This window comes from Microcaecilia unicolor, chromosome 11 (assembly GCF_901765095.1).
Source record: "Microcaecilia unicolor chromosome 11, aMicUni1.1, whole genome shotgun sequence".
Taxonomy (NCBI): Eukaryota; Metazoa; Chordata; class Amphibia; order Gymnophiona; family Siphonopidae; genus Microcaecilia; species Microcaecilia unicolor.
In genome coordinates this window covers 41,803,634-41,828,478 of record NC_044041.1, presented here as the reverse complement: position 1 = coordinate 41,828,478, position 24,845 = coordinate 41,803,634, and the positions used below count along the sequence as shown (strand labels likewise).

The window sequence follows — 24,845 nt, the reverse complement described above, 5'->3', positions numbered from 1 at the left end:
AAGCCTTTATTCTATAAACCGCATCGAACTTTAGGCGCGGCTTATAGAATACCATTTAAATGGGTTTTTTCAGAACTGATTTTTTTTTTAGGCGCTTTTTATAGAATCTAGTCCTATATGCTTCCACCCCTCACAGCAGGTAATGGGGGCATGGACATCTAGCGAGGGAAAGGACACAGTTGGCATATAAGACGGAAGGCAGAGTTTTCAAACTGTGTGTGGTGTTGAGCAAACTGATAATGCTGGGGAACTGTGCCATCTGCCTGTCCATGATACTTCTGTATCTGTGTTTTTTTGTGATTATTTTCTGGCAGTTAGGGTCTTGGAAACCACTATGATAGCTATTTGGGTTTGAAGTACGGTCTATGAAATAAATAAATAGCCTAATGGTTAGAGCAACGGACTGAGAACCAGGGAAGTAAAGTTTCAGATCCCACGGCGGCTCCTTGGGATCTTGAGCAAGTCACTTAACCCTCCATTACCTCAGGTACAAACTTAGATTTGTAAGGCCCTCTGGTGACAGGAATGTATCTTCAGCACCTGAATGTAACTGGCCATAAACTACCACTGAAAAAAACTTCCCAAACCACAGAATTCCAAAGGGAAAAATACTAATGTGTGTTCAAAGTACTCTCAACTTCGATAAATTAACTACTACCAAGAAGTAGAATTTGGTCAGCAAACTGTATTAATATTAATGGTGAAAAAGAGATATTCAGTATGAAAGATGTGCAGCACCGTAACAATGGGTACCATGCTGAGCTGTACAAGAGTTCACCCATGTCCCCAAAACAGCAAACATCAGTACCTACATCATATATCTCAAATTCCTAAATAACAAAGTGCTGACCAGATGTCCATCAATCGATGTCGGAAGTGTAGTTCAGACTAAAAGTGTCTCACAAGGTGCCCAGCAACCCACAGTTCATAAAATCACAATGAAATGAATGACTTATCTATATCTGAAATCTTCAATGAAAAATAGCTGGGACGTGGCTATAGTTCAGCTATGGTCCTAATTTCGACTTCTGCTTTAGGGACCTTAAGTGCTCAAAACTGCCCCACAGTAAATCTTCACTTCATAGCAAAAGAAATATGCAAATAATCCAAAGTAATCCATCTGTGACTAGCTTTCAAGAGGTATGCTTCTTTCATCAGATCGTGGAGTATGCTGAAGCAGACAAACATGGCGACCACAGTCCATTAGAGATGTTATTCTTTGGTGAACGTAGCCCTATGATTAAAGGCACATTAATGAAATCAAGTAATGCAGATGTCGTCTTTAAAGTAACTCTTCTATTTTGTCAACTCAATATGCTTCATATGTTGAAAATGCTGCTACCATGTGTATGTGTGTGTGTGACACTAATAGTGCTTTGCTGCCCCATAAGAGCAATAGATATCTTGTTTGTCAGGCACCAAGAGCCGCCTTCTCCTTGGGCTGAGGAAGAACCACACATGCTTAGCTTTGGATCAGTTGAGATGGCAGCTGATTTTATGGGGTTCTTTTCATAACAGGAGGCCCCACACATGCGACCAAACAGTCAGGTGCTTCTATTTCTGACCGGGAACGTGAAAAAGAGCGTGAGAGAGAGAAGGCCATGCTGTCAACTGCAGGAACTAGCATCGAGCATGCTCCAATATGGCGACCAGGTACATCTCGACTATTGATGTCTTGATATTATGAAATGTGCTCCATTGCAGAGGTTATTCTGCAGCATTCACACCATTATGGGAGCTATGATACTTGGCTAAATTTTGAAAAGGTCTGACTTCAAAGTTCAGGAGCTGGACAATTAGATAAGTTCCTCTGAGCATCTAACATCACTGAGCACTGAATGTAGTTACGTATTCTGCTCAAATTTTGACCAGTCCCGTTGCCATGGTTAAGTTGTGAGACAGTAGTTGGCCAGTAATATCCAAGCGCAGGGGTCATAGAAGCCAACTTTTTAAAGTGATTGAGAGTGCTAAATTCAACACAAATTACCCCTCCCCGGACACAGTGAAGGAGTTTGCTCAGTACTGGGAATGCCCAAGCACCCACAGAGCTGGCACTCCTTGGCAGGGATAGCTGGGTTAAATCTGAACAGCTATGTTTTACCCACTAAATTTAAGCCTATCTTCACTTGCAGCCTGACCAGTCATCATCAGCTGTGGGCAAAAATAAGTCCCTTTGTGCTTTCCTATCAGATTGTGCTTTGTGCCTCTTTTATGTCTCACTGTCCTTACTTTATTGTGTTTATTTTATTGTGTACTGCTTGAGGAGTTATGCATTGTGCGTTTATGTTGTCTGCTGTTTACTGTGATCTCTTGTTAATGTGTGTGCATGTTCAAGTTATTGGGCTATTAGTGAAGCTGTGAACTATGTTGTTAATTATATTTCTGTTGTCCAGAGTGTTACTGCATGCAGTTTTAAAAAAAATATATTTGTTGATGTAAAAAAAAAAAACTGTCAAACACACATAAAAACAAATTTAAAGCAAATAAATTACAAATTGAAGCAAATGCATAAGGAGAGACTTAAAGAACAAGGAGCCGTACATATGGTCACATCAAGCCTCCTTGGGGTGATAGTATCTGAGGATCTGAAGGTGACGAAACAGTGTGACAAGGCGGTGGCCGTAGCTAGAAGGTTGTTAGGCTGTGTAGAGAGAGGTGTGACCAGCAGAAGAAAGGAGGTGTTGATGCCCCTGTATAAGTCGTTGGTGAGGCCCCACCTAGAGTATTGTGTTCAGTTTTGGAGGCCGTACCTTGCGAAGGATGTAAAAAGAATTGAAGCGGTGCAAAGAAAAGCTATGAGAATGGTAAGGGATTTGCGTTACAAGACGTATGAGGAGAGACTTGATGACCTGAACATGTATACTCTGGAAGAAAGGAGAAACAGGGGTGATATGATACAGACGTTCAAATATTTGAAAAGTATTAATCCGCAAACGAACCTTTTCCGGAGGTGCGAAGGCGGTAGAACGAGAGGACATGAAATGAGATTGAAGGGGGACAGACTCAAGAAAAATGTCAGGAAGTATTTTTTCACGGAGAGAGTAGTGGATGCTTGGAATGCCCTCCCACGAGAGGTGGTGGAAATGAAAACGGTAACAGAATTCAAGCACGCGTGGGATAAACATAAAGGAATCCTATTCAGAAGGAATGGATCCTAAGGAGCTTAGCCGAGATTGGTGGCAGAGCCCAGCCGGTGGTGGGAGGCGAGGATAGTGCTGGGCAGACTTATACGGTCTGTGCCAGAGCCAGTGGTGGGAGGCGGGGATAGTGCTGGACAGACTTATACGGTCTGTGCCCTGAAGAGGACAGGTACAAATCAAAGTAGGGTATACACAAAAAGTAGCACATATGAGTTTGTCTTGTTGGGCAGACTGGATGGACCATGCAGGTCTTTTTCTGCCGTCATTTACTATGTTACTATCTTGGTAACATGGAGCAGGAGCAAGAGACCAAGAATCTGTAGAAACACATCCCATGTAATCAGGTCACTGCCATAACCCCCAGCCCCGCCGACTAGTTCTTCGATGTCTGCAGGTGGAGGGTTAGCATGAGGCCAGTTAGAATCAGTTCGTGTTGACTATTTCAACTTTAATTTAGTTGCCTCCAATCCTACCCCCAAACCCACTGCTAGTTCACCTCAACAGTTTGAAACAGAAATCAGAAGGTTAAGCAGCAGTGCCAAAATCTCCAGTACTCAGCTTTTCGGACTCTCAAGTCACATCGCTTCCTGTGTTCTGTTTACAGGCCTGCAAATTTGGAGAAGATTCTTTCATCCATAAACATAATAACCCTTTTTCTGTCAGCAGAAGTGTAATAGATAAAACTTACAACATTCTGGAGACAAGTTCTGATCTTCCAGAGGGGTGACGTGACCAAGAATCAACACTGCATAGAGCCATTGTATAGACTGTTGAATAATGTTAAATGATTCCATAATCCATCTCCAATAAGCCCCCACTTCAACACATTCAACCAACATATGAATCAGTGTGCCTTTCTGACATTTGCATTTCGCGCACGCCTCTCCCTTCTAAAAGCCCACTTTTGCCCCTGATATCTTGTTAAGTATGCTTGGTGCAGTATTTTGAATTGCATTTCTTGTAGCATACTACAGTCCTGACATACAGTGTGCATCAGAAAGAAGAAACATGCTCTTGTTTCCCTTTGGTGGAAAACCGTTGCGCGGAATAGAAATCTCTAAAGATGAGGCTAGGCGCATCCATGTGAAGCACAAAGCGTAGCAAAACAAAGGCGATCTCAATGTTAGTCATCTTCCATGCCGGCCTCACTCCCGTAAGGCAAAACCCAGAACGTTAACAATCACAATGTAAAAAAAAATCAGATCCTTAGGAACGTGGGAGCAAATGCACAAATACTTTTAAGTCCTCCATTGCAGTGGCGTAGCCAAGGGTGGGCTTGGGTGGGCCCAGGTCCACCCACTTTGGGTTCAGGCCCAGTAGCAGCATACCTATGATCTGGCCGGCAGGGATCCCCAAGCCCCACCAGCCGAAAACTCCCAACAAGTGTCCCTCCTGCATACCTTGTACGTAGCAGATCTTCGCCTGCAGTGAGCAGTGACTTACATACTGCTCGCACCGGCCCCACAGCCTTCCCTCTGATGTATTTCTGCCTAGACGGAAACAGGAAGTTGCATCAGAGGGAAGGGTGTGGGGCCAACATGAGCAGTGTGTATTAGTTGCTGCTGGCTGCTGGTGAAAATCTGCTATTTAAAAGGTATACGGGAGAGGGGGGATGTTTGAGAGACCATATGGCATGCAGGCGAGAGAAGGAGAGACCAAATCACCTGTGGGACGGGGCGAGGTTCTTCTGCCCACCCATCTTGGGCCCAGGCCCACCCAAAATTGGGTGTCTGGCTACGCCCCTGCTCCATTGAGTCATACACCTTGGTACTATCTTCAGCAAGCACCTTCATTTTTGCAGGATATTGAATGGCAAACCTGATGCCTCTATTGTACAGCTCCAAACAATATGGTGCCAAGGCTCTGCGATTAGCTGTAACACTCGCCGAATAATCATTAAATAAAAATACCTTTCCTCTTTGGTATTCCAGTCTGCAAGTTTTTCGATACAGGACCAAAATTTCATCTTTCTCTTCATAGTTCAGAATACAGACAAGGACCAGCCTAGGTCATGCAGCCTCATCTCTTTTTGGGCCCACACGGTGTGCTCTCTCCACCTTACCTCCCACACCCAGGCCTACTTTCTCTGGGATACGGGTTTCTAACAAAGGCTACAGCTCCGCATTTGTGACAAATTCTGGGACACCAACAATCCTCAAATCGTTCCTGTGTCCCCTGTTTTCTTAATCCTCTAGATGCACTTAAAATGTCTTACATTGGCTTTCTAACTCCTGAAGCCAGTCCTCGAGAAAGCCCAATCTATCATCCTACTGCATCACTCGTTCCATATGGTTTTATGCTTTGTTCCTGCCACTCAAGGCTGTCTCTAATCTTATCCACCGATGCATGACAACTTACTATCTATAACTGCAGAGATATTTCTAGTAAGTTCTTGTACTGCTTCCTCCTGCAGTGTGAATATAGGCAGTGTCGCAGGTGTTGCTTTTGCCATATTGAAGGTCATCTCGCCACATTTATCCCGCACAGACCGCTGAGTTTTAATGAGCGTAACTCTCCTCGCTCATGAAAAGATGCCCCGGTTCTTCTTGATATCAGGTTCCCGATATGTTTATAGGACCATTCGTCCAAAACAGTCTGGTTCCAACAGGCATGATATGAGGGATTTAATAAAAAAAATAACCTGGAGAGGTTTGGAGCCGAGGCAGAGAGCTGCCGCTCAGCACTGCGTCATCACGTGACCCCTCACATGCAGTGTTCACATTCTTATGCACTGTGTTTGTTACTTTGTGCACTGTTTATGTTATGATGTGCTGTTTTCATTTTACGTGTGTTGTGTTCATTATTTGTACTGTTTATGGTGTTTTGTCATTTATTGCTCGTAATGTTTTTCTTGTGCAGTTTGTTTATATTATGGTGTGCACTGGTTGCTGTTGAGTGTTGTGTTCACATTGTTGTGTGCTGTTTGCTGTTGTGTGCCTTGTTTCTGCCCCACAGTAATGTGGCTTGTGTTTGCAAGGTGTGTGATTGCCCACACCTCCCATAATCCTGTGAGCAAAGTTTTGGTGACTGCCCACAAGTGACATTTTTAGGTGCTTGTGGCAATGGGTTATGGCTGTTCTGTTTTTGTTTTCTTACTTTCCTGACTAAAGGATTTTCAGAAAATTCTTTACAATAACAGAAGTAAACCTGTCAGGTGTGAGCCTGGGACTTTGTAGAGCCTTATACTGACATGCCTCGTTGTCCATTTTCAGGCACAGAGCAGACCAGCAGCCGGACCCAGTCTCAGAGCCACCAGCATACGTCATCCTCTCCCCGTCCCCATGAAAACATCCAACAGCGTCCCAGTGTGCTGCATAACACCAGCATGAAGAATGTCATCACATGTATGGAAAGCACCAATCCCTCTGTCCTGCGGTATTTACTTTTCTTTTGTCCTTTCTTTCACCACCATGGGCTGTTTTGTGTCCTTGCTGGAGACACGTGCTCTGAGGATGTGATGCAGGAACATTCAGACATACCATGTAGAGATGAGAGATCAGCTTGAATTTAGATTTGAAAGCATGTCCTATATACTTTATTAAAGGCAGTCGTCAAAGCCATTGATGTGTTTAAGTAGATGGTCTGAAACTTACCTTCCCTCAATGTAGCTTGGCATTTTACTTTTAGCTGCATTAAGATGAGATATTTCTGGAAAATTTCTGATTTTTAATGGTGTTTTTAATCCCTTGATTTTCAAGGTCTACTTCAACAACCTCCCCAATGCGGACAACGGGGCTTCCACCATCCTTGCATCGTTCCGTGGCTGTAACGGACAGTTACCCATCAATGCTTGATCACACTGTTCTACCAAAGGAGAATTTAAGGGCACAGGAAGGCAAGGCAGAGCGCCCTAGGACTGACAATGGCAGTCATTTGCCCTCCAAATTGCTTGGCGGGGCAGGCATAGAACAATCTGCTTCACCCAGTAAAGTTGCAGAATCCCGGTTGCTCTCGCCCCTGGGGCCGGGCACTGTTCACCAGTATGGCAGCGGACAGGGGAGAACCCAGCAGCACCAGCCCCTGGACCAGGCCGTGGCCTCAGCCAGCGAGCAGCCCACTAGGGACAAGAATCAGAGTAAATCCTTTTCAATGCAGGAGCAGGAGCTTCGAGCACTCGGTAAGACCACCATGACTGCGGCCAACTTCATAGACGTGATTATCATGCGTCAAATTTCTTGCGATAATGGGAAGCGAGAAAGAAGCTCGCTAAATGCCACCTCCACTAGCGATGGTAAGAAATTTGGGGACTAGTAGTTAAGCTTGTGGCCTACATTATATTAAAAAATTTTTTTTTTAAATTTTAAGTCACGCATTCAGGGAATATATCTTTTCAGCTTCTTGGGGGGGGGGGGGGGGGGTTCCCCACCATTTAGGAGCATAGTTATCAAGGTGGACTACCATTAAGATGTGTTATTTTACCACTAGTTTGTGCTATTTTACTACAGGTATCAACAGTAAAATAACACTTCTTAACATTAACCCTTTTTGTTAACTTCCTTCCTTAGTTGGTCTGTTTTTGTTTTTTGGGTTTTTGTTTTCTTTTCATCTAATTGTTGTGGGGGGGTTGAATTCTTTTTTTTTTTTCCCCATTTACTCTTTGCCAGTCTTGTTTAACATATGTTTTGTATATGAGTTTATTTAGATATAATGGGGACCTAGAAGTGAAATATGAGGGGCTTTGTGATGCATCAGTAAACGACATCCTGCTTTCACATGCATGGATTTACTGCTTTGGCTCCATTGACTGGAGCAGAACTACTGCCTCTTTCCACGATTTGCTGTATGACACAAGAAATGTCGGTACTTATAGAGCGAAGCAACTTATCCAGCATTCTGTCTGTATGCACTCTTTTGAACGAAGGTTATGTAACTTGGTGTTGAATTTAAAAGATGCCACCAAACAATGGAACATTCCCACACTGCTGATGCAGGTATTGGCAGATTTCCCTCATGGATCTACATCTTACCAACAGTCTGCAGTATGGGACCTTGAGTGGAAGTCAGAATGAACTCATTTCTGGTCTCTGTATCTCAAAAAAGATATAGCGGAATTAGAAAAGGTTCAAAGAAGAGCGACCAAATTGATTAAACAATAAAGGGGATGGAACGTCTCTCAAAAGACTTTAGGGCTCTTCATCTTGGAAAAGAGATGGCTGAGGGGGGGGGATATGATTGAGATCTACAAAATCCTGAGTGGTGTAGAACGAATAGAAGCAAATAGATTTTTTACTCTCTCAAAATAGTACAAAGACTAGGGAACACTCAATGAAGTTACGTAGAAATACTTTTAAAACAAATAGGAGGAAATATTTTTTTTACTCAACGAGTAGTTAAGCTCTGGAACTCATTGCTGGAGGATGTTGGTAACAGCAATTAGCATATCTGGGTTAAAAAAGGTTTGGAGGAAACGTCCATAGTCTGCTATGAGGTAGACATGGGGAAGCCACTGCTTGTCCTGGGATTAATAGCATGGAATGTTGCTACTACTTGGGATTCCGGGATCTTGCTATTCTTTGGGGTTCTGGAATGTTGCTACTAATTGGGTTTCTGCCAGGTACTTGTGACCTGGATTGGCCACTGTTGGAAACAGGATATTGGGCTAGATGGACCATTGGCCTGACCAGTATGGCTATTCTTATGTTCATATGACATGGAAGTGTCACTGTTTTGTAAATTGTTGATGCTCAACCCTTTCCTGGAGATAACACCTAGCCAGTCAGTTTTTCAGGATTATCAGAATGAACCTGCATGAAACAGATTTGCATATATTAGAGACCCATTGTATGATAATGTATCTCATGCATATTTATTGTGTTAACCCTGAAAACCTGATTGGTTAGGTGTGCCTCTGGGAGAGGATTGACAAACCCTTCTGTAGGCGCATTACAGTGTGAGATGTAATAGGGCAAAAGCAGTGTGATTCTTTACCCTGTACACTAGTAGGGGTTTTATTGGATAAAGTTTATTACCAAAAAACAATTTTAAGGGTCATTATTGAGTTTTGTCAGTGTTAACCCTAAGTTCTAGTTCTGCACATCAGAGTTTTCCTGAGATACAGACACCTAATATTTTCTGATAACTGAATTGTGCTGTCATCTGGTATTCCTGATTTATTTTAATTTGTGGCTGTTCTTATGATGAGCCAGAGCCAAGGTAATTAAATGTTTATTCTTTCCGTTCTAGGGTTTACTGGTGGATACAGTCCTGACGGATTGGAGAGATTAAGCCCTGTAAAATCTCCTAACGTTTCTCACGAGAAAGGAATTAAAGCAGCAATCCTAGAGTCTGAGAGAGGGTTCGCAGAACAGGACGTGATGCAGAAGCAGCAAGGTGAAACAGCAGGTTTGGTTTCTGCATTTTGGCCCATGCTTCTCTCATGCAGACTATAAAATATTGCATCCACTCAGATCAATGGAGCAGACATCTTCTAGCTAACTATTAATGTGATGCTAACACAGTGGGCCTGTAGTGCTACTGCAATGCAACAGACGCAGGGAAAACAGGAAACACACGCCTAAGAGAACATAAGAATATCCATACTGGGTCAGACCAATGGTCCATCTAGCCCAGTATCCTGCTTCCAAAAGTGGCCAATCCAGGTCACAAGTACCTGGCAGAATCCCAAAGAGCAGCAAGATTCCATGCTACCAATCCCAGGGAAAGCAGTGGCTTGCCTTTCCCCATGTCTGTCTCAATAACAGACCATGGACTTTTCCTCCAGTAAATTGTCCAAACCTTTTTTAAGCTCAGATACGCTAACCGCTGTTACCATATTCTCTGGCAACGAGGCCCAGAGCTTAACTATTCTTTGAGTGAAAAAATATTTCCTCCTATTTGTTTTATAAGAGCTTGATCTCTTGGAGTTGCCCTTGAATCTGTTTTGTACTCAGCTTCAGCCCAGGGCTACCAAACTGCAGTTTGATCAGCAGGATTGGGTGTAATATTTATTTATTTGGGTTTAACTCACACGTTTTCAATTGCATTCAGATACAGTGTATATTTCCTTATGGGCTTATAATCTTAAGATTGAACTTGAGGTAATGGAGGGTTGGGTGGCTTGCTCAAGGTCACAAGGAGCATCAAATGGTTTCTTCCATTTTAGGTCTGTGGGCAAATGTTTAGTGTGTTTAGGCTCCATGAGTGAAATTGCTGCAGTTTCCTGAATCCTGCCTGTCCTGTTTATTTTTTTCTTTAAGTTCACAACTTTATTAGTTTTATTTAAGCACAAAACAACTCTGAAACTGTGACACAATATTGCCAGATGTTTTGGCCCCACACCACCCTACACCCAGCCTCCTCTAATAACCTCAGCAAAAGCCCACCTAACTTAGTCCAGTAACCCCATATGATGCAGAAAGGGAGCAGTTTCCTGAATCCTGCCTGTCCTGGGAGGGGTCTCTGCCGGTTGTCAGCGTTTGGGGCTATAGCACATGCACACTTAATACAGAACTGAATGTAGAACAGAAGCACTAACAATAATTATTATTTTTTTTGTTTAAGTGTCTCTGAAGTTGTCAGATGGCCACATGCACCCTATCCATCAGATTCCTGAGGGTCAGCAGTCACCGTGCCACACCCAGCAGTCAGCGCAATACGGCAGAGGTCAACAGCGAGTTGTGACCTTGGCTCAGCACATTAGCGTAATTATCTTGTCTCATGTCTTTCACAGAAGCAATGCTAGGGGCACTTTCATCAGTGTTAATTAAAATCTTCTGGGCCAGCCTGACCATGTAATATATTGGTTAGAGCCTCCAATCTGTTGTTCTTTACCCATGTCTACCACACACTTTCTGTGGCTGTTTCAGTGGTGTGCTGATAAAATTTTAACAATGTGTGCTCCAGGCATAGCCAGTCATACAATTTCGGGTGTGGTGGGGGAGGGGACTCCAGGGTGGACTGGGAAGGGGCAAAACATTCCTTTTTCTCCTCCCCCCCCCCCCCCCCCCAGTGTGGACGCACTAGGCATACCTTTGTTGGCAGGGATGCTGGGCTCTGCAGCCAAATAAATGGACTGCCACCACTCCCCGCTACTTGTTTCTGGCTCTGAGCACCATGCCAGGACTTCTCACACATGCTCAGAGCATATGTGAAAAGTTCTTGCATGCTGCTCAGAGCTGGAAACAAGCAGCGGGGAGCAGCAGCAGGCTAGTGGGGCTCAGCATTTCCATCAGCAAAGTAAAAAGGAGTTCAGGAGAGGTCCAAAACCAAATTTTGGGAGCCGATTTGTCAAAGTAGCCACAGAGGGCCTACTTTAACAATCAGCTCCCACGATTCTTCAAAATTTGGTTCTCGCGAGCTGGTGTGAACTGGCTCTTACACACCACTGGGCTGTTTTGAGCAATGACCTTGTAAATAATCAGTTCAGAGTTCAGTAGAATGTCTATGGAATAATGTAAAACATCTAATCTTGACATTTTAAATTATTCCTATATTCAGTAATGCTGTACGTATAGCAAGTCGTGCTTAATATGCCTGTAGAAATTCACCTATCAAAAAGCAGAAGTATCCCCCTACCAACAAATCACAATACAAACAACAAAAAGAAGGGGGTAGACCAATGTTGTTTCCAAAGCAAGTGGTTTATTAAAAGGTAATGGCAAAAAGTGACTTGACAAAGACCTGCGTTTCAGCGTCTCATGTGCCTGCTTCAGGAGTCAGTTATATGATTTCTATAAAATAGCATAAAAATGAATATAATAAAAGATTATACAAAATAATAGTAAAAATATCAACAATAAATATATATATACACACACAAATAAAACAGTCGAATGTTACATACATAAATCTGTTAACTATCCACCAGGGAGACCCATTGTCTCTGACAATGGCTCTATCTCGGAGCCTTTGTCCAAATCTGTAGATTGCTTACTTCATCCAAACGTTACATTAATTGATTCCTATGTTAGGGACTCTACACACTTCATTAACATCTTAGATAATTTAGATGGCACTTTATCAGATATTCTCTTTGTCACCGTGGACATTTATTCTTTGTACACAAACATACCTCAACTCCTAGCTTTATCAGTAATGGAAAATACCTTAAAAGGGAGGTCTTCATATTGCAGAATACCTACTTTTTTTGATTCTTACTTTTGCCACCATTGCTCTCAGTAAAAATGATTTTAGCTTTCAAAATTTTTATTGCCAACAGATAATAAACCACTTGCTTTGGAAACAATATTGGTCTACCCCCTTCTTCTTTTATTGTTTGTACTGAAATTTGGCTATCAGCATTTTGTTGACCGTCACTGGCGGTTAAACCTGGATATTCAATACCGGACCAATGCTTTGGCATTGAATATCTGGTTTTGCAGAGCTGGCTAACACATAGTCGATTAAGTCCGATATTCAGCACTTAACCAGCTGTAGGTTACCGCATAAAGGGGGTCTTTTACAAAGGCGCACTAGCGTTTTGTAGTGCTTGCTAATCATTAACACATGCTAAATGCTAGAGACCACCCATAGCATAGTTGCTGACTCTGTGGGTGGGTGCTCGAGCACCCCCAATATTTCACCCACCGGAAGTTTGTTCCCTCCCTCCCTCCTCCCATCGAATTCCAGGCCCCCTCCCTCCAAATTTTAAAAGTCATCTATTTTACCTCATCGAGGTTAGGGCGGCAGCAGCGGTCGAGCCTGCATGCTTTTTACTGCTGCTGCCACCCTAACCCCAACAAGGTAAGATAGATGACTTTTAAAATTCAGAGGGAGGGGGCCTGGAACTCGAAGGGAGGGAGGGAGGGGGGACCCTGGAACTGGGAGGGAGGGAAGGGGGCCTGGAACTTGGTGGGAGGTGGAGGGGGGATGAGGGAGGGGGGACGGGGGGACAGGTGAGGGGAACAGGGGACGAGGAGGAGGGGGGTCAGGGGAGGGGGGAATGTACCACCTGTAAAAAAAAAAAAAAAAATTTCAGCACCCCCAATCATTTTGAAAAGTTAGCTCCTATGACCTATAGGAATATATAGGCATCTAACATTTAGCACACACGTATTTCTAGGGCGTGCTAAAAACACTGGTGCGCCTTTGGAAAAGGAGCCCAAAGATAGGACTGACTTTTATGCCATCCTATTTATTAACTGGCCAAGTGCCAACTGTGCCCCTGGAAGCCCCCCCCCCCCCCCCCCCCCCCCCCTGAAATAGTTTTTAGTTTGGCACTAACCAGTTATTTTCAGTGGCACTAACTAGTTAAATATCGCTGAAAATTAGTGGTTAACCCTGAACAGGCGACTCCTGTCCGGTTAAATCGCTTTGAATATCGAGTCCTGTTGTGTATAAGTGCTGGTGCCCTTATAAGTAGAATTGATGAAAATTGGGACTTCGGTATGTAAGCTGGATGTATAATACCCTGAAAATCCATGATGTGAGGGCAATTCTATAACCGGGCATCTCAAGGCCACACAGTAAGAACTTATTCTATAATGTAACCAATGCACCTAGGTTCCATTGTAGAATACTAGCTTAAGTTAGCAATAATTGGTGTCCCAAACGTCTAGACACCTGTGTTTACACCAGCCCTAGAACTGGCATAACTGTGAGTGCTTAAATACTTGCAGTATTCTGTAAGTTACATGGGTAAGTGAAAACCCCGCCGATGTATTTGCCCTCTCACAAATACACATTTATGTGGATTTCTGGCCCCACGCTGGGTTAACCCAACCCCTCCCTCCCAGCTCTCCATGTAGGTGGCAATTCTGTAATTTGGTGCCTTCATTTTGGCGGAGAATTTCCCAAATCACTTCTCAGACGCACTTGTATTAAGCAGGTTAGTCTCTGCATGAGCTTGGCTTTCTGCTTATTTGAATTGCAAATGAGAGAACCCTGCATTCTGTGGGAGTTCTCTAAGATTTGTTCTTATTGCAGGAGGTAATTACCCAAGATTACACGCGCAATCACCCTCAGCAGATAAATCATCAGATGCAGGCACCCCTCTACTCATTTCCAGGGGCCCCCTGCCCCATCCTGGACCTGCGCAGGACTCCCAGCGATGGTCTCCTCCAACAGCAAGAGCTTGGACTGGCTGCAAAAGTGTCCCCAAAGAATGATGGAGGCAAGCGGTAAGAGAACAGAGCACCCGATACAGTCCAGTGAATGTATGTTCAAAGGCATAGTTTAGCAGAAGATATTTTTTTTACTGAGACACATGGAGGGGGCATTTTCGATATATCTAAGTCCGACTTTGGACGTTTTGCGAAACGTCTGAGTATGCAAGGAATGCCACCTATTCCAATCTGCACAGGGAAGGAGAGCAGAACGAGCAAAGGTGAACCATGTAGGAACCAGTGAAGGTGGACTGACCAAAACTTTATCCCTTTTCCTCTCTGTTTATGAGCCATTTGCTTTAAACAACTTCAGCAATCCATGTGCAGTAAGAATCACATTACCCTCTATGTATTATTGATCTGGGGATTCTATGTCTTTTCTTTTTTGTTGTCCAACGTTTGCAGAATGGAGTCCAAATCCCCAGGAAACAACACACAGCCTCCAGCCTTCTTCAGTAAGCTGACTGAGAGCAACTCAGCTATGGTTAAGTCCAAGAAACAGGAGATCACTAAAAAGCTTAGTTCAGCCAACAGGAGCGAGCCAGAGTACAGTAAGACTTTCCAGGTTTCTTCTACCACGGCACTAATTGGATGAGGAGGTTGGAGGGGGGGTCAGGTGGGTTCTGTGCTCCATGGCTTTAAAAACATTCCCAAAAGAAAGTGGAAAATGTGGGCCGTACTTGAATAGGTGCCCCAAGTTTCTAAAATTAAGAAAAGTGTCAGGGAAAGGGCACCTTGCACCTGCTCTCTGCATTAAAACAAAAGTTCTGAGCATCATACTCTCTCAGGTCTTCATGCTTGAAAGATGCAGAGCTCAGGCCAGCCCAGTGGCTCAAATACTATGCATTGCTGTGCAGAGGGGCTAGCTTTGATTCCCAGCTCTGATGCTCTGTTCCCCAGACCAGCTGGGGTTGTTGTGTAGGTTTGCTGTGTAGCCAAACTTCCGGATCTGAGCCCAAAGTGGGGTGCACAAAAGTTTGCCCTCGTCCCCCCCCCCCCCCCCCAGTGACCCCCCAGATACCTGAGCTGGTGGAGGTCCCCATGCCCCATCTGCAGAAGTGCTCCTGCGGCCTGGCAATTGGCAACACTTTTCCTTGGCCACCGCTACAGTCCCCCCCCCCCCCCCCCCCATGAGCACACTCAGTTTTTGCAAAACTAAGAATGTGCGAAAGAGGCCCACCCTCCGCACATATGCAGAGGACGGGCCTCACCCACATGTGGTTGGTTTCGCAAAAAAAAACGATCCTGCTTGCGGGGGAGGAGGGCTGCACCAGCCCAGGGAAAGCGCGACCAACTACCAGGCTGCAGACAGAGGAGCGTATCCACTGGCAGGGGGCTTGGGGACCCCGGCAGCCTCAGCAGCAGATGTGCCTCAATTTTGGGGGGCTTGAACCCAAATTGGAGAAGTCCTAGGCCCCCCTCCCTCCCGTGGCTACGCTGCTGGTGTAAGTAACTGATGACTCTTGGGAGTGGGGGGGGGGGGTCTTAATCACTGCATAATGGTGAAATGTAGTACTCTTTTAGGGCCTTATCATTGCAAGTATCCAGAAGGATCTCTGGTGCTTGGCTCCTGGGCCAAAGGCTTTTGCTGCAGTTATTGAGCTTAGTGATTATTGAGGAGATATAAAATAAGAAAAGAATTCCCCAGATATGAGCAGGGCTGCCAAGAGACTGGGCCGGGCCCGGTGGCCCCCCGCCGCCCCCTCCCCCCCCCCCTGAGGTTGCCCCCCAGTCCCGTCGACAGCCCCCCTCTGTCCACCACCAGGCCTGGCCCCCTGCATTCAAATCACAGTGCCTCACCTCCGTGTGAAAGCGCAGTGGTATACCGCCTCCCTTAGGGCCTTCTCTCCCTGTGTCCCGCCCTCGTGGAAACAGGAAGTTACATCAGACGAGGGCTGGACACAGGGAGGGAAGGCCCGAAGGGAGGCAATCTGCCATTGTGCTTTCACACGGAGGTGAGGCGCTGTGATTTGAATGCAGGGGGCCCGACCCAGTGGCGGACGGAGGGGGGCTGTCGACGGAGCCGAGGGTGGGCAGGTGAGCATGGACTGCGGTGCCGGGCCCTGGGGAATTTTACACCTGGTGTAAGAGGGCAGGTATGTGCTTATATAGGTGATATTTAAAAATTTTTAAAACATTAAGTGCATATGTGTCCCTGTAAAATACTAACACAGGGGAGCAAAATCATGCCTACATTGCAAGCACAACTCTTACACCAGCTGTCACGGGCCGATGCTCAGAACTCCTGCATTAAGCCAACAGCGCCCCAGAAACCAATACTACTAGAACAGCACAGAAAAACCTAGCTCACCAGTGCTCAAAAGAAAAGGTATTCAAATTATATGCGTGCTGTAACAGTGAAAGCAAGGTGGGGGAACGTACTCGTCACATGAGCAGAAGAGTAAGCTCAGCTTCTGTGCGCATGCACCTAACAAACCCAAAAGTGAAGCGCACACTGACATCTGCTTTCTGCACCTTTAAATATAAGCGTTTCAATTTTTTTTTTTTTTTTTTTATAGCTTGGAACGTTTATATTTAAACGCAGGAAACAGGCGCCAATGTGTGCTTTCAGTTTCAGGTTTGCTCTGACTCCACACATTTTGTCTCTTACTACCAGCGCTTAGGGGCTTGCACGGGCTTCCTTTTGCTCCCAAATTAAGGGACCCTTTTACTAAGCCGCGTAGATGCCTTTGCGCACCCAACGTGCTCCAATTTGGAACTACCACTCGGTAATTTCATATTTTTATGTTTGCTGGAAAATATATTTTATTTACCGGGCAGTAATCGGCATTGTATGCACACTGACGATTACCACCTTGTTAACTCGTGAGACCTTACCGCTAAGTGAATGGGTGGCGGTAAGGTCTCAGGCCCAAAATGGACGCGTGCCAATTTTCATTTTGCCACACGTCCATTTTCTGCCCCTCAAAAAAGGCCTTTTTTAGCAGGTGCGCTGAAAAATGGGCCTGCGCGCATCTAATACACATGTCTACACCAGCGCAGGGGCACTTTTCGGCACACCTTAGTAAAAGGACCCCTAAATAAAAACCAGCAGATTTTAAAGAAAGAATCATGAGAAATCCTCTCTTCAAACAACCCTAACACCTGCTCTGAGCTGGTGTTACTTCTTCAGCGGTAAGGGCAGCTTTGTTTTGTGTGCTGTTCTCTGAGCATTTGGAGGGAATGGGAAATGGCCTCATTAACATCCGTTTGACTACATTAGCATGCTATTAACCTTAATCTTTGGTGCGCAGATTGTCTCCCGCATTAGAGCCTCTGAGCATTCTGCGCTCACTAATTCGGGCGCTAGTCTGGCGCTAATTGCCTCTAGCCACCCATGTTTGGTTCTGAGCATCAGCCCATCAGGCAGGTGTAAATGTCCTCAACTAGATTATGCAAGTATGTGAATAGTTTAATGTATTTTATATTTCACCCACATACTTATGATCTCTGCCTGTGCTCCACCCGAACTGCCCTTTTGTGTGCCAGAGTACATGCCATCGGCATTACTCGTAGTTTTATCCTGGTTGGTGATCTATAAGAGGCCATTTGCACATGTATGCAGCCACGTACACTTGAAAATAGCCTGATAAAATGACCTGTTAGCTGGTGTAAATTGGACATTTCAGAACCGCAAGCTCACCTCCTGGCCTGCCTTCTCTTTTCCTTCCCTAGATATAGGACAGCCTGGGACTGAGATTTTCAATATGCCAGCAACTACTGGAGCAGGTAACTCGCTCATTTAGTGCTGTTCTGACTTTTGAGTTCTCCGTGCTTGAGTAGGTCTGCATTTCTTTTTAACAAAGCTTAACACAGTTTTCCTGATGTCTGGTGGCGTGCATGAAATCTGGTCCTCGTCAGCTTAAGTTACTACTACTAATCATTTCTATAGCGCTACTAGATGTACGCAGCTGTGTACACACTTATATGCGGGTACTTCTCTGTCCCTAGAGCGTTCGCCACCTAAGGTTTTGTACCTGGGGCAATGGGAGGGTTAAGTGACTTGTCCAAGGTCACAAGGAGCTACAGTGGGACCCGGGTTGCCAGGATCAAAAGCCTGCTGCACTAACCATTAGGCTACTTCTGCTTTCAGTAACAATGTATCTTTAATAACAATGTATTTTGGAATTTAGGGCATTTTAGAACATGTGCCTAGGGGGCTTTTCTCATGCAACATTTGCTTCTTGTACAATAGGGATCTTGCTGATGTGATCTCATTAGGGAAATCTGTTTCATTAGATAAATTGCCAGTTGTAGCAGTAATTATTTTTATTCTGATATTAAAATCACTTTATAACCTATTACATATTGTGTTGACATTGTAAGTAGTATACCATGCCATACTTTGTATTGTTGTTTGAATATTTTTACTGCTGTAATTGCCTATTGCTCATGTTTGATCTATTCTTACTGTACACTACCTTGAGTGAATTCCTTCAAAAAGGCGGTAAATAAATCCTAATAAATAAGATAAGATAATGTTTCTCAATCCAGTCCTCGAGGCACACCTGGTCAGTCGGGTTTTCAGGATAACCTACAATAGATATGTATGAGAGAGATTTTTATGCACCGCCTCATTGGTTTTCAGATCTATCTCATACATATTCATTGTGGATATCCTGAAAATCTGACTGGCTGTAACAACCTACCCAGAATTACCCTGCATCTTTGAGAAATGCTCAGTGAAAGCTGGTGAGACCCAGGATGCTTCACCCCAGGGGCGTAGCCAGACTTCGGCGGGAGGGGGGTCCAGAGCCCGAGGTGAGAGGGCACATTTTAGCCCCCCCCCCCCCCTCAGCCATTATCGACAACGCCACCCCTCCCCCCCCCCCCCCCCCCCAGCGGTGCCGCCAACTTTGATGACTCCTGTCGACAACCCTCTCGACCCCCTCCTGCCGGCAATCCTCCCCCGCCGTCGCCTACCTTTGCTGGCGGGGGACCCCAATCCCCGCCAGCCGAGGAGGTCCTCTTCTTCCCGCGAAGGCTTTGCTCTGTTTCTGACGTCCTGCACGTTGTACGTACAGGACATCAGACTCACAGAAACAGAACGAAGCCTTCGCGGGAAGAAGAGGACCTCCTCGGCTGGTGGGGATTGGGGTCTCCCGCCAGCAAAGGTAGCCCACGGCGGGGGAGGGTTGGTGGCGGGAGGTGGGGGTCGAGAGGGTCGTCGGCAGGGGGGTCCAGGGCCAAATCCATGGGGTCCTCAACCAGTCCTGGAGACACACCCAGCCAGTAAGATTTTCAGGATACCCACAATGAAGATGCAAAAGATAGGATTTGCATGCACTACCTCTATTGTTTACAAATCTATCTCATGTATATTCTTTGTGGATATCCTGAAAACCTGACCGACTTGGTATGTTCCGAGGACTGGGTTGAGAACCCCTGGCCGAATGGTTACTCTGAAAATGAGAGCCAGTGAAAATGTCAGAACCCTGTTACCGATAACAATGACGGCATGTTTACACCAGGGCTATTGTTTTTGGAAGTGCCCTCTTCCTCCCCAGCTGAAACAGTTTGCTTATTTTTACCAAAACATTTTAAAGAGAGCATCAAACCTTTGAAATGTGACATAAAAATAATCATCTCTGTGATGGTATAGACCAAGCCATGGAGAAAAGTAAAATAATTGAGACCATAGAGAAATTCGAGATACTATGGAGGACAGTGGATAAAAGCAGGAAGTTGACCCAAGGTGGAGCCTTTGGTGAGACACTTGGCATGGTTAACTGAGGCCCTGATGCTCAAAACTACAGCACTGTACAAAACAGTGTCAGAGTTTGGCATTACATAGTAACATAGTAGATGATGGCAGAAAAAGACCTGCACGGTCCATCCAGTCTGCCCAACAAGACAAACTCATATGTGTATACCTTACCTTGATTTGTACCTGCCTTATTCAGGGCACAGACCGTACAAGTCTGCCCAGCAGTATTTCCCGCCTCCCAACCACCAGTCCCGCCTCCCATCACCGGCTCTGGCACAGACCGTATAGGTCTGCCCTCCACTATCCTCGCCTCCCAACCACCAACCCCTCTTCCCCCCACCTGCTCCGCCACCCAATTTCGACTAAGCTTCTGAGGATCCATTCCTTCTGCACAGGATTCCTTTATGCATATCCCACGCATGTTTGAATTACAACAGCGCCCAGAAACAACGTCCTCATGCTCAAAGGTAATAGTATGCAAATGATATGCATCCTGTTAGCTTTCAGCATGAGGAAGTAAAGCGGGCGGATTGTGCCTGGGCATGCGCTCAAGAGCCCAGGCACAGTCCTCCAGCAGAGGTTTGACAGGTCCAGGTTTTTCTCCTGGAACTGTCAGACCTAAAGCCCTGGTGGTCCGGTGGACCTCCAGACCCCCCACCCTGCTAAAAACAAGGGCTTAGAAGTCCAGTGGACCCCCAGACCCCCCAACCTCCCCCAAATATATAATCCACCCCGCCAATCACAAGGCCTGGAGGATCTCCAGGTCCCTCCCCCTCCCCCCCATCCACTGAAGATACCCTGGTGATCCAGTGGGACCCTCGACGTGGCTCACCCACTCACCGAAAATACCCTGGTGGTCCAGCAGGACCATTGACGTGACCCTCTTCCCTACCCAACCCCCTCCCCTCATACCTTAAAGAGGAGGGACTAGCACTCCCTACCTCCTCTCCAGGCGCCAGCTCAAAATGGCAGCACCCTGGGATGCACTAGCTGGGGCTTAGCAACCATATAAGGGCTTAACCATATAAGCACCCTGCCTGCTCAGTATTAGGTAGGAATGCTGGAGACCCTGTTTTGCATGCATTTGCATGCAATTTGCATTCAGAGCCAGCGAGTTCATTGTTTCATGCACTCGCCGGCTCAGAACATTTTGCAGTAGCAAATGTGGGCACTAGTCTGGTGCTAATGGCCTCTAGTTTTCTCATTTGTTCTGAACATCTGCCTGTGAGTGAACTGAGTGAGTCAAGGGGTCCTTATATGTCCACGACAGCTGCATTAATAGCAGTGAAAGCCCCAGATATTTGGGTCATGGCTGCAAGGGGTAGACCTTTGAGGTTCCTATTCTTCCACAAGTGCGTATTCAAGGTATGAGTGTTGCGTATGCATCCTCTGTCAGACCCCCTCCCCCCCCCAACCGCCTGTACCTTAAAATCATCTATGCTCCAGTCTTTGCCCAGGCAGTGGCAGTCGTAGGCCGCCTGAGGCCTGCATTGGGATTTCCTCTCTGAACTGTCCCACCCTTCTGACACAACATCCTGTTTTGTGAAGGTCGGGACGGTTCAGAGAGGAAGTCCCAATGCAGGCCGCAGGCAGCCTACTAGTGCCACTGCCCAGGCAAAGACTGGAGCAGAGATTTTAAGGTGATGGGGAGGAGGGGCACGCTGGAGATGCATCCACTGTTAAAATTTCCTGCCTATGCCACACTCTTCCAATGACAGATGTCCTAATAGTTGAATTAACTTGTTTGTTGCTTCCAAGAACACCATTGCCCTTTAGGTGTTTCCCAACAGGAAATGTCTGTAGTATCCCCCTATAAGTCTTTTAGTTTTGCATTTTAGAAACCTTGGGATTGATATTGAAAGCTTAGCTGAGATTGGGTGGCAGAGCCGGTGGCGGGAGGCGGAGATGGTGCTGGGCAGACTTATACGGTCTGTGCCAGAACCGGTGGTGGGAGGCGGGGCTGGTGGTTGGGAGGCGGGGATAGTGCTGGGCAGACTTATACGGCCTGTGCCCTGAAAAGGACAGGTACAAATCAAGGTAAGGTAAACACAAAAAGTAGCACATGTGAGTTTATCTTGTTGGGCAGACTGGATGGACCGTGCAGGTCTTTTTCTGCCGTCATCTACTATGTTACTATTTAACTGTCCAAAATAGCTCCTGACCAGTTAAATCACCTGTTCGGGGTCTAACTGCTCATTTTCAACAGCATTTAACTGGTTAGTGATGCTGAAAATGACCAGTTAGCGTTGAACTCAAAACTGGATATCTTGGGAGCATTGCTGGAGCAGAGTCGGCACTTGCCCGGTTAAGTGCCAATATTCAGCACTTAGCCAGCCAAGCTAACTGCATAAGTAGGACCACATAAAAATCAGTCCTGTCTTTATGCAGTGTCCCATAGCCGTTTAAGTGCTGAATGTTGCACTTAACCAGCTATGTCATAGCCAGCTCCGAAGACCCAGAAATTCAAGGCCAAAGCCCAGATATAGATTGCTATTGAATTTCCAGGCATAATGCAGAGCGTTGCCAGCTGAATATCGACCCCCTTAGTGGATAACAGTGTAGAAACATGATCTTTCAAAAATGTATTCCATTGCTAAGAAAAATTCTTCTATGGAGTTCAAGCATTTACAGAAGTTGCCTTTTACGTCTAATCTTGTGTACGCAAGAAGACAGCACCTTATACACATGACGTTAGTTGTGAGGATGCTCACCTGATAAGGAAAGCTGTAAAAAAAATGCATTATGCCATAGTTAGAGTTCACGGCTGCATGAAGTTGGCCTTCCCTGTGAACAGAGGGAGGGTGAAACTCTTTAATGCATTTTGCTTCTGGAACATTTCCTGTTGGTGCTTCAGTGGTGAAGAAAGAGGAATAAACACAGCTGCATTTTAAGCAGAGGGGATGGGTTTTCACTGGGATTGATACCAGACAAGAAGAGAAAAAAGGGAAGAAAAACAACTTTGCATCAGAGACACTGAGCAGGGTTGAAGGGCAAGACAGTGTGAAGGGAGAGAGAGAGACAGTGTTTTCATCCAACAGTTTTGTTCTAAAGGTTTTCCCCCATATGGTTAAGTTATTCAGCTGTTCTTTTTTTCTTTTATGTTTTTGTTTTGTTTTTATCTGAAAGATGATTGATTGAATTGGCCTTGTCAAGTTTAACCATAGAATTCCACAATCTGGCTAAGATGTACTGCAGCTGCCCCCCTCCCTCCACTAACTTACCAATCTTCAAGGTCAGATGGAAAAATGTTCAGCCAAGAACCAAATATACTATGGCGTTCTAGCCAAAAGAGGCTTCTCCTCTCTTGTCTAGTAGATGCCATGCTTATCTGTAGTTCTGATGGCTTGTTACTATGGGGGAGTATTACAGTGCATCCTGTGTGGTGACACTGCCTTTGGTGATTAATGGAGGCTCTTCAAGCAACAGTGAAATCTTTCTACTTTTCTGCTGTTGTCAAGTATGCTTTTAATATCAAAACTCCAAACCTTTCCCAGACAGTTTTCCACAAGTTGTCCAAACCAGTTAATTAATTCAACTTTTTGTGCTTTTTTTAAAACTTATTTTGTATTGTTTCAGTTGTATTAGCTGTATGTAAGTGTGGTAGGCTGTTAAAGTTGAGCACACTGAGCCCAAGTGGTAACCTGCATCTTGAACTTGAAAACTTTGTATTTCTAAGAGCAAACATCCTCCCTTCCCCCCTCCCCTTCCCCCAATAAATTGTTTTGTTTCCATAGGCTCCCTCTATTGCACGGTCCTGGCCTGATAGCACCCTGAAGCTAAAACATATGACACCATTTTGTTGCTCACAAGAATGCGCTGACTGTTTGTTTCTTCCCTCCCCTTCTCTCCCTTTCTTCTCTTCCTATTGGTTCCTCTTCCTACTTCCTGTCTCCCAGGGCCAATCAGTTGTAGAAGCCAGGCGGTTCAAGAAAATTCCAGTACCAACATGGGGTTGGAGGCAATTATTAGGAAGGCCCTAATGGGTAAATATGATGAACAATGGGAAGAGCGCTCACCTCTCAGTGCCACTGCTTTTAACTCTTTGAATGCCAGTGCAAGTTTGCTTGCTGCTGTCCCCATAACCGCTGCTGAAGAACGGAATGAGGAGCTTCACTCCTTGCCAGGTCTGCAGTCCTTCCCGCCTATGCTGTTTCTTAATGTCATTAATTATTATTTTTTTCTCTTTTCCAAGCTCATGATTTAAGTTTGCTAATCCCGGTATGTTTTTATTGCCTGAAAGGTGCTGCTGCCTTTTTTTATTTTCACCTAAACCACTCACATTGCTCTTCTTCCTTTCTCCTCTCTTCCTAAGACAAGTGGAAAAAAAATTGCAATAAATGTACAGGTGGTTTTTGGTGCGGGGAGGGCTTTTTGGTGTTCTTGGCGAAGGCTGCTCGGCTGGCACACCCAACCAGATCAGCAGGATTCACGAGTGAGGTGAAATTGAGCATGGTTTGTCATCCGCTCCCCAAGGGAAACAAGTCATTTTATAAAAACAAGATATGTGGTTTACCTATATTTGGCTGCTGTATGTCAAATGATAAAAGATGAAAGGATATCATTTGCAAACCCAAAAGCAATCAATCAAAGCGACGTGCATTCAGGTACAGTAGGTATTTTTCTGCCCATAAAGGACTCACAATCTGAGTTTGTACCTGAGGCAATGACGAGTTAAAAATGCTAAATCCAAAGGGCATTTTGTACAATTGGGGCTTGATATTTCAATAGATTTATGCAGCTTAAATCAACTTTTAATTGCATAAATCTAAAAAGTTAAAAAAAAAATCTCTTATCACCCACCCTATCTCTCACCTGGCTAAGATCTATCTACACAAAATCCTGTGCAGATTTTGCTGCACCAAAAAAGGGACAGGGCAAGAATTTTCAAATTTTAGGGGTCATTTTACTGATGCTTACCTCGTGCTATCTGCCACTGTGGCCCATTTTATTTCTGTG

At 45.2% G+C, this 24,845-nt stretch overlaps 2 protein-coding genes across 2 annotated transcripts in view; both read left to right on the top strand.

Moving 5' to 3' along the window:
* Window positions 1-14,207, top strand: part of LOC115479673 (nuclear receptor corepressor 2-like) — a 667,653-nt gene extending 653,446 nt beyond the window's left edge. Inside the window, exons 36-41 of the mRNA XM_030217748.1 lie at window positions 1,519-1,653; window positions 6,353-6,515; window positions 6,839-7,371; window positions 9,324-9,482; window positions 10,641-10,780; window positions 14,004-14,207. Of these exons, the coding sequence (XP_030073608.1) occupies window positions 1,519-1,653; window positions 6,353-6,515; window positions 6,839-7,371; window positions 9,324-9,482; window positions 10,641-10,780; window positions 14,004-14,201 (1,328 nt within the window). The 3' untranslated portion in view covers window positions 14,202-14,207. The remainder of the gene's footprint in view (window positions 1-1,518; window positions 1,654-6,352; window positions 6,516-6,838; window positions 7,372-9,323; window positions 9,483-10,640; window positions 10,781-14,003) is intronic.
* A 136-nt stretch (window positions 14,208-14,343) lies between these two features.
* LOC115479674 (nuclear receptor corepressor 2-like) overlaps window positions 14,344-24,845 on the top strand; it is a 28,371-nt gene continuing 17,869 nt past the window's right edge. The window contains exons 1-4 of the mRNA XM_030217749.1: window positions 14,344-14,403; window positions 14,588-14,733; window positions 17,858-17,911; window positions 23,786-24,013. Coding sequence (XP_030073609.1) covers window positions 14,589-14,733; window positions 17,858-17,911; window positions 23,786-24,013 — 427 coding nt within the window. The 5' untranslated portion in view covers window positions 14,344-14,403; window position 14,588. The remainder of the gene's footprint in view (window positions 14,404-14,587; window positions 14,734-17,857; window positions 17,912-23,785; window positions 24,014-24,845) is intronic.